Source organism: Rosa chinensis, chromosome 5 (assembly GCF_002994745.2).
Source record: "Rosa chinensis cultivar Old Blush chromosome 5, RchiOBHm-V2, whole genome shotgun sequence".
NCBI classification, from domain to species: domain Eukaryota; kingdom Viridiplantae; phylum Streptophyta; class Magnoliopsida; order Rosales; family Rosaceae; genus Rosa; species Rosa chinensis.
This window is the reverse complement of record NC_037092.1, coordinates 68,110,693-68,120,789: the sequence shown is the minus strand read 5'-3', so window position 1 is coordinate 68,120,789 and position 10,097 is coordinate 68,110,693. Positions and strand designations below refer to the sequence as shown.

At 39.5% G+C, this 10,097-nt stretch overlaps 1 protein-coding gene and 1 long non-coding RNA gene across 2 annotated transcripts; both read right to left on the bottom strand.

Moving 5' to 3' along the window:
• Nucleotides 1-2,727: 2,727 nt before the first annotated feature.
• LOC112163906 (protein INVOLVED IN DE NOVO 2) lies at nucleotides 2,728-6,385 on the bottom strand. The gene is made up of 4 exons (XM_040505943.1): nucleotides 6,218-6,385; nucleotides 5,717-5,929; nucleotides 5,378-5,620; nucleotides 2,728-2,763 (listed from the first exon to the last, which is right to left on the bottom strand). The coding sequence occupies exons 1-4, from the start codon at nucleotides 6,383-6,385 to the stop codon at nucleotides 2,728-2,730; spliced, it is 660 nt and encodes a 219-aa protein (XP_040361877.1).
• Nucleotides 6,386-6,577: 192 nt separating this feature from the next.
• Nucleotides 6,578-7,437, bottom strand: LOC121049341. The gene is made up of 3 exons (XR_005799644.1): nucleotides 7,391-7,437; nucleotides 7,175-7,285; nucleotides 6,578-6,625 (listed from the first exon to the last, which is right to left on the bottom strand). It is a non-coding gene; the product is annotated as an uncharacterized LOC121049341 (long non-coding RNA).
• Nucleotides 7,438-10,097: the final 2,660 nt, after the last annotated feature.

Here is a 10,097-nt window from a genome sequence, read left to right as displayed (position 1 = left end):
GTAGCGCAACAACAAGCTCCTGCAGGACCACGAGCCGCTACTCAGTTTTTTCGGTGACGTGACCCAACCTATGGGGTCAGATTATAGGCGCTTGTCAGTCAGAACAGTCCCTTGCACGGCTGAAATTCATACTGAATTCATTGTAGTAGACTGCTTCAGCTCATACAATGCCATTATCGGTCGTCCAGCTCTCAACAAACACAAATGCATTATAGCCGAATACATGCTACTCATGAAGTTCCCAACACCCAACGGCACAGGATCTGTCAGGGGAAGCCAATCAATTGCACGAGAGTACTACGTCACAACGGTGTCAACATCAAGAGGTCGCCATGAAATTTTAACGGTAGCCAACACACCATAGTTGACAGACAAAATTGATGACCCCAGGGATAAAGAAGATAAGAAGTACTACAAAAAAGAGCCAGTCAACCCAGCGACATCGCTCCGCACAATAAGCACCTCTGATGAACACCCAGAAAGGACTGTTCGTATCAGAGCCCAACTCTTCCCAGAGATAGCTACTGAACTCACCCAGTTTCTCAAAGAAAACTCTGCAGTCTTTGCATGGTCGTATGCAGACATGTCGGGAATCTCTCCCGATATAATTTAGCATAAACTTGGCATCAAGCCATCCTTTTACCCGGTCAAACAGAACCGACGGGCATTTGATGAAGAAAGATATCAGGCCATCAGGGAAGAGGTAACCAAGTTGCGATACATAGACTTTATTCGTTAGGTGCATTATCCACAATGGATCTCCAACGTGGTAATGGTCAAGAAACCTAACGGAAAGTGGAGGATGTGTGTCGACTTCAAAGGTTTGAATAAGGCATGTCCCAAGGATAGCTTCCCACTACCTCGCATCGACCAACTGGTTGACGCAACAGCAGGGCATGAGCTCCTCAGCATGATGGATGCCTTTTCTGGCTACAACTAGATAAAGATGCACCCCAACGACCAGGACTGCACAACATTCACCACTGACAAGGGTTTATATTGCTACAATGTCATGACTTTTGGCCTCAAGAATGCCGGAGCCACATACCAACGGTTGATGAACGCAATGTTTGCTGAGCACTTGGGTAAGATCATTGAGGTATATGTCGATGAAATGCTGGTCAAAAGCGTTAAAGCTAGCGGTCATGTAGCCAACCTCCGCATCATCTTTGCCATATTACTAGCATATGGAATGCGACTAAATCCTGAGAAGTGTTTCTTTGGCGTAACCGCTAGCAAGTTCCTCGGATATATAGTCAGTGAACGGGGAATAGAGGCTAACCCCGACAAAATACAGGCAGTCATAAACATGAAATCACCAGAGAAAAAAGTTGAGGTACAAAGTCTGCAGGGAAAGTTGACGGCTCTCTCCCGATTCATCTCCAGGCTAACCAACAAGTGCCTACCCTTCTTCAAGGCAATGAAGCGGTCCCATTGCAAAGTGGTTGACTGGACGCCTAATTGTGAAGCAACGTTTCAAAGCCTTAAAGAAAATTTGGCTTATGTTCCTCTACTCTCAACTCCAGTACCGGGTGAAACACTATACATCTACCTAGCAGTATCCAAATCCGCCATTAGCTGCGCAATTGTCCACAAGGAGGTAACAGAAGAATTGCCAGTATTCTATACCAGCAGGGGGATGAATGGAGTAGAAACAAGATACCCGCCAGGAGGTTACGTCAATATTTCCAAGCACATACAATCCATGTTCTCACAAATCAACCGCTAAAGCAAGTTCTCCAAAGTCCGAAACACTCAGGACACCTTAGCAAATGGGCAATAGAACTAAGCGAGTTCGACATCGATTACAAACCAAGAACCGCCATCAGGGGACAGGCTGTTGCTGACTTCATAGCAGAGTTAACAGAACCACAGCCTGAGCATACCACCGATGTAGTGTCGGAGAACAGCATTTGGCAACCTGAGGCCGCATAGGCAAAGATGCAATCGCAGTGGGACCTCTATGTAGACAGTTCAGCATGCTTCAAGGCTTGAGGTGCCGGAATAATCCTCACAGGGCCAGGGGGACTTAACGTAGAGTACCCCCTAAAGTTTAACTTCAAAGCCTCCAACAATATGGCGGAGTACGAGGCACTTATCGCAGGGTTATTACTAGCCATTGATTGCGGAGCAGAAAATGTCAACATCTTCAGTGACTCACAGTTAGTGGTCAATCAGGTCAACGACATTTTTCAGGTCAAAGACAAACAACTGGAGGGATATCTAAGGTACGCTAAGACACTGCTCGGTCAGTTCAGTTTTTTCAACATCACGCAAATACCCCGCGAAAAGAATGCACAAGCCGACTCCTTAGCACGCTTGGCAACAGCTCAGCCACATCAAAGTCCCGCCGATACTAAGGTGGAGACCCTCGATAAGCCTAGCATCACTAAAACTCTGGCGGAGATCTACACCATCGAGGTAGGCCCAAATTGGATGGATGAGATACCCAACTACAAGCGTGACGGAATATTGCCATCCGAAAAAGTCGAAGCAAGACGACTGGTGCGAAGGGCAACACGTTACAATATTCACGATGGCAAGCTCTACCGCTAAGGGTTCACACATCCCAACTTGAAGTGCTTATCGCCAGAAGAGGGAAAGCAAGTCCTGGCACGGATACACGCTGGAGAATGCGGTAATCACTCAAGAGCTAGATCATTAGCCAACCGCACCATGCGCCAAGGATATTTTTGGCCGACATTGGGAGAGGATGCCAAGGAAACATCAAGGGCATGCCACAAATGCCAGCAGCACGCAGACCTTCAATATGCACCAGCAGAACCGTTATCCATCATTATCGCACCCTGGATTCACTCCATATGGGGGCTGGATATTGTCGGAAAACTCCCAACCGCCAAAGGTCAGTTCAAATACATAATCGTAGCCATCGATTCACTACTACAAAAATGCCATCAGACGACGGTGGATTTCTGTTGTGTGATGACCAAACTCACCCTGGTCTAAGTGAGTGTTGTGTGATTGAAAAATCAGACAACGGTGATTTCATCGTTGTGTGACAGTACTTTGCTCAACAAAATACTAATTTCCGTTGTGTGAATTCTGCGCAGGCATGTGCCTGGCATGGCATGCGCAGGGATGCCTCGGCACAGTCAGACAACAGAAAAAGAAATTTGCCGTTGTCTGAGATTCATAACACACAACAGAAATAAAATGATCTCTGTTGTCTGAGACTAATAACAGACAACATATATAACTTAATTTTTGCTGTTTGAGTGAGTAACACACAACTGAAGTAAAATTATCTCCCTTGTCTGTTGATTACTCAGACAACAGATATCATTTTATTTCTGTTGTGTGTTATGAACCTCACACAACAGAATTTTGTTTTCTTTTGTTGTTGGTTGTTAGTTCACACAACCACTATATTTAGTTATCCGTTGTGTGAATATTGTAATCAAATTCAGTAACAACCAATGACTGTTGTAGGAGGAGCCTCAATTTTGAACTCTTTTATCATCATACAACACTTGGTTTTGTATTGTGTTGTATTGCCTTAACCTTGGACAGTAATTACCACACAAACAATACTCTAATCCATATCATTCAATTACCATTTTTCCAAACATTTAAACATTCAAGTAATTAGATAATGTACCAAACAAGAAAGCATTCTTAGCTAGCTACACATGAATCAAAAGTACAATATTCCATTGCTAAATATCCTTCTGTTTAAGTGGAGAGCTTGCGTAGAAGAGACTCTCACTAGTTCCTTCCAATTGAGTCACCAGCAAATACAAGACGTTGGTTTCTTCCAGTTTTGTCTTCTTTTTTTTGTAAACAAGCCTTCAAACAACTCATTATGAGCAGCAAACTCTTCAGATGAAAGCCCTTTAACCTGTGAGCAAATAGTAGCATTTATAAACCTCACTGCACAAACCCTAAACAATCCGGAATTCTATACTAAATAGGTAAAATTGACAACTCAACTACACATGTTCTTCCACTTCAATTTACTATCGAGTACTAAAATACCGTATCCAAGTGTAATTATCTTTCAATTTTCAGTCTTAAGTAGAATGTAGCACACTGAACATCAATTTCTCAAACAATTTTATGAAATGCACAATTACGAAGAAGCACGATAATAGATTTGATTCAAACAGTGGAGGTAGTAAAATATAAATAGATATGCCTTAGGATTAATTTCAGTTTACCCCCCTGAGGTTTGGGGGTGAAATGATTTCACCCCCTAAACTTTCAATTTTGAATTTTTACCCCCTAAACTTTTCAATTTCAATCAGCCGTGTCCAATTGTTACTGTTCCGTCCAAATTGGACGTTAAGTTTGACTTTTGAGGGTTAAAATGGTCATTTCAACATAAAAAAATTAAAAAAATTCTGTTTTTTTTTTTTTTTTTTTATTTTTTTTTTTTATAATTTTGTCTCCAACCTATATACCACAAGTTATAATAGGTTTATAAAAATAAAAAAATACTCTAGGTAGTTGAAAGCCGCTCGCTGGTCTACGATATTTGTGACATATCTCCGATAAAGTGAAGAATTTAGGATATATCCCAAATAAAGTGAAGAAATATTTGTAAAAAATAATTTTACACTTTATCTGTAAATAAATATCTATATATTCCCAATAAAGTGAAGAAATATCTGTGTAAAATCATTTTTGGTCTACGATATTTGTGATATATGTCCAATAGATTGAAGAATTTTAGGATATATCCCCAATAAAGTGAAGAAATATCTGTAAACAATGATTTTACACTTTATCTGTAAATATCTGTATATCCCCAATAAAGTGAAGAAATATCTGTGTAAAATCATTTTTTACAGATATTTATTTACAGATAAATATTGGATATATATCACAAATATCGCAGACCAAAAATGATTTTGCATAGATATTTCTTCACTTTATTGGGAATATACAGATATTTATTTACAGATAAAGTGTAAAATTAATTTTTACAAATATTTCTTCACTTTATTTGGGATATATCCTAAATTCTTCACTTTATTGTAGATTTGTCACAAATATCGTAGACCAGCGAACGGCTTTCAACTACCTAGAGTATTTTTTTGTTTTTATAAACCTATTATAACTTGTGGTATATAGGTTGGAGACAAAATTATTAAAAAAAAAAAAAAAAAACTAAAAAGCAGGAAAAAAAAAAAAAAAAAAAAACAGAATTTTTTTTTATTTTTTTATGTTGAAATGACCATTTTAACCCTCAAAAGTCAAACTTAACGTCCAATTTGGACGGAACAGTAAAAATTGGACACGGCTGATTGAAATTGAAAAGTTTAGGGGGTAAAAATTCAAAATTGAAAGTTTAGGGGGTGAAATTATTTCACCCCCAAACCTCAGGGGGTAAACTGAAATTAATCCTATGCCTTACTTTTAGTTTCTTCTCTGCTTCGTGTTCTTTAAGCGCGTTCCATTGCTTCAGAATGTAAGCAACTCCCTCTTTAAGTGTTGCCTTCCTCCCTGCTTTAAAATTCCAAAGCTCTTGTATCCTATACCTCCAACTGGAATTATGTTCATTCAATTCCATTAACGAAGTTGTCACCACCTTGTATACTTCATCCCCCAGCTCAGTCTTCAAATTTTTCAATTTTTTATCTTCTTCATCAATAATTTCCTGTATTTACATCAAAATCAAACAAAGTGAACAATAGTAAAAGAAATGTCCAGTATGACATGCTAAATTGAGGGATGTATTTAGTTCATCATATACCATTCTTTTTCCTGTCTCATCCATAATAACCTTGTATGGGTTCCAATTAGAATCCCCAACATAATCCTCCCACACAGAGCACAACTCCACTGCCCTCTCATTTGCTTCTTCTATTGCAGTATATCTTCTCTTGGCTGCAACTTGAAATGCCTTCAAGTCAAGATCACCCAATGTCTTCACGCCAATACAGATTTTTGAATGATTTTTCAGTCCCTACAGAAAACAAAAATTAGACAAAATCCAAAACACTTGCTCTAAAAAAAAATGGTAAAAAAGAATCCTTCTATTTCATTCCACCCAAAATACCCAAAACATAGCTGGCAGACTACATATCCAAAAATGCCTTCCCCTTTCTTCCCAACAAAATCGATTATCAAAAATAGTGAATCAACAAATATGACCGAGAGACTGTAACTTATTCAAGGCATTAATTCTGATTTTAATCATGTATTAGTTCCAATATATAGTGTAGGGAAATAGTTTATAAACTATATCAAAAACATGCTTAGAATATGAACATATATCAATTAACTCTTTACGGGCCCCCTGCAGCTCATCATTATTGCTCCTCTCCTTGAAAATCAGTGCATTGTAAAATTCTGACAGATCAGTAAGCTCCTGCTCCTTCTCCTTCTCCTTTAACATTTGTTCAAGTGCTTTAATATTCATTTGGGCCTCAAAATCCTCATTCACTGCCTGTTTGGCTTGGAGCTGGTCTTTCAATTCAATTATTTCTGAGTGAAGCTTCTCATTTTTTTCTCTACAATTACAATAAAGTGCAAGAAATATTAGAGATTTATTCATCCAAATCTCAAGGTTCCAAAAAGAAAATAGACTACAAACCTTTCTCTGTTCTGCCAGCGCTATCAAATTTTCTGCCTTCTTCTGCTCTGATTCTGCTCTCTCATTCTTACATAAATAACCACAGTATTAGCTCATATCAAATAACATATGCCGAGAATATAAGCCAATCATATTGTGGCCTTTAGATTACCCAAAGGAGAGAACTATACAAATAAAAGATAAGAAAAATGATGTATGCTTAAACTAGAAAACAAAGTAGAGCATTACTAAAAATGGAACTTGAAAATGAGGTTGACGTTGCGCCACCCCATGGCACCTTCTCACTAACACAATCTAAATCCTACTAGAACAATTTTTTCTGTTTCATTATATTTTCATCGAATATCAGATAAGTGGACAAGAATAAAGTTGGAGGAAACTTCATTGGTGTTTTTAATTCTTTCACGTCATTTCTCCTAGTTACCATTCTCTCCTCCCTCTGAAAATTTGATTCCCAATTAAGGCACACAATAGCCCACAAACTATATTCCAAATCAGAGTGCGTATGAACGAATATCATATATAAGCCGGAAATATATGTGAGTAGTAAAATCATTATAACATTCCAATACAGTCTAAGTTGATCGATATTAACATTTGCAACGGTATGATTACCATATGCTGTAGCTCCTTGCGACAGTGCTCCAGCTCATTCTTTTTCATATCAATCTGATTCTCCAATTCAATGTTCTTTAGTTGAAGCTGACGCTTTTCTCTCTGCCATAGCTGGTCAATCATGAAAAATACAAATTAATCTCAAAGTTTCATGTACACATGTGATTGCTCCAACCAACCAAATTATCAAGTAAAAGAAAACAAAGTACAGCAAACCTTTCTCTCTTCTGCCAACATTAGCTCCAGTTCATAAGTGTCCTTCTTTCCCTCTGTGCTAGTTGTCTCATTCTGAAAGAGAGGCTACATTAGCTCCTAGCATGTCAACAAAACAAGTTCTGAACACTAGAGAAATAAACAACCAAAAAGTTATTCTGCAAAGGCAGAGATGCTAATTAATCAAGACAAGTATCAGAACCAATGAGCAAATAGTAACGGCTCCAACGAATGCCTTTGCACCCAATGATCAAGACAGTGTTTTTGAAGCTCAACCTCTTTCTCAAGATACTTCTTTTCAGCTTCAGATTTCAAAAAGCCTTATCATATCCCAGGAATGCTTGTCAAAGTAGCCATGTACATTATTGAAAAACTTCCTATTTAAACAACACATAGCATGAAAAGATAAAACATTTCCAATTTCACAACTTCATGACCCAGAAATTTTTACCCTTTCTTCAGGAACAAAATCAGAAATATCAACCTTATAAAATAGAGACTCACCCATATCTCTTTCTTCTTGTATGTGAGATACAGCGAACCTGATACATAGACATGAAATCATAACTACGAGAGACCCAACAATAGAAACAGAACATAAAACTAGAAACTAGAGACCCAAAAATAAAAATTCAACTATAGAGACCCAGAGCCTCTAAAAATTTGTTACCTGGTGATAAAGGTGGAGGAAGTGAGGCTATATATATGAGACAGCTGAGCCGGGAAAGAGAAACACTTGGTGCATTTGGGCTGGGGTGGTTGTGGGTTTTCATCGAAGTAATCCAAGGCCAACCGAGCAGCACAGCACTCGGCTTCTTTCTTAGAGGTAAGCATAGTTTTAGTGTTGAAGGTGAAGCCATGGACGAGCACAGAGGCTGAGAAGTGAGGTCGGTGAGGTAGGCCTTGCTGGTTGCTGCTATACTTAGGGAAGGTCCAAGTAATTCACCTTTCTCTCCTCAATTTTCAACCCCTTGCCGCCACCACCGCCAATTGGAGGCTTCCTCATCCTCAGATTCCACAGCCTCACCAGCTGCAACGATCCCCCCTCCTTCGAAACCTCAGCGTCCTTCTCCTCCTCTGCCGCCACGTCAGTAACAATAAGTGAATTAGGGTTTCATGGAGAAGTGAAGAGCGAGCCCCAATTTCTCGCTGAAGACTAAGAACAACTGGGGAATTAGGGTTTCAAGGAGAAGAGTAAATCGGAGTAGAGGATTTGGGTCGGTATATCAGGGAGGAAAGAATAGAAGCAAGGAGCTACACTGAGAGAGAGTCCTAGGCTCAGTATTTTGACAGAAGAGAGAGAGAGAGAGAGAGGAAATAGTTGGCTTTCGGACTGAGAGATAGGCTCAGGCTCAGCAGGTTGAGTGGTTCTAGCTCTCTTCTTCTTCTGTTCTTTTTTTCTTTCTTTCGGACATGATGCAGGGGAGAGAGAGATCGAATGATAGGAAAAGAAATGATTTGAACTTCAAATATTACTTCTGAAGTCCATCCCACAATAGAAACACAACACACTGTCGTAAGAGTATATGACATAAAATTAAAATGTCAAAACATGGAGGGAAATATGTCACCTGCTGCATTTTGGCTCAAAATGCTGCCACCTATGTTCCCACTTCACACAACAGAAAAGCATAACTTCTGTTGTCTAATTTTTACATCTTGCACAAGGTTTGCCTAGTGGAAGATATCCAAGCAAGCTTCCTCAAAATTTGGTGTCTAGTTTTCAATCACACAACGGACAATGTCAAGCACCGTTGTACTAAGTACCCCAAATTTCATATTTCAAGAGGCAACCAAGACTCGAGAGTGGAGGGAAATCTGTCGCTAAATTTTTAAGACTCAGACAACGGACAACACTTAATTGTGTTGTGCAATGTAGTTCTGAGAAAAAAGTTATTACTTTGTTGACATTCACACAACGGAACATTATTAATACCGTTATACAATAGATTTTACTTAAACACACAACAGAAGATTTCTATTATGTTGTGTGTTTAGTGTTGTGTGATTAATTTTTTGTAGTAGTGATTACAATAGCAAATGGGTTGAGGCGGAACCGTTAACGGCCATCACCACTGCCAAGGTCCAGCATGTTTTATGGAAAAATATCTATTGTCGATATGGAGTGCCCGATACAATCATTACCGATAACATAACGCAATTCAACAACGAAGAACTCATCAACTTCATCACCAAACTAGGCACCAAGATGCGTTTTGCTTCGGTGGCACACCCCCAGACCAATGGCCAGGTGGAATTCGCCAACAAGATTATCAAGAAGCTGCTAAAAAAGAAATTGGAAGACAAGAAAGGCTTATGGGCTGAAAAACTCCCAGAAGTTTTGTGGGCCATCCAGACAACACCAACATCAGCCAACGACGAAACCCTATTCTGCATGATGTTTGGCACAGAAACGGTCCTCCCCATTGAGGTAACCCAACCAACAGCTAGGGTTGACGGGCATGACGCCGCAACAAATGTTGCCGGTGTCAATCTCGACAAGGACCTATTGGAAGAAAGACGAGACAAAGCCCACTTGCATAACTTGCAAAACAAACAGAGAGTGTCACGCTTTTATAACAATCGTGTGAAGGCCAGAAATCTACAACTTGGCTACTGGGTCATGAAAGAAGTCATACCACCGCCAAAAGCACTTCGCCCAACTTGGGAGGGACCTTACCAAATCATAGAGGTAGTAAGCCCGGCACAT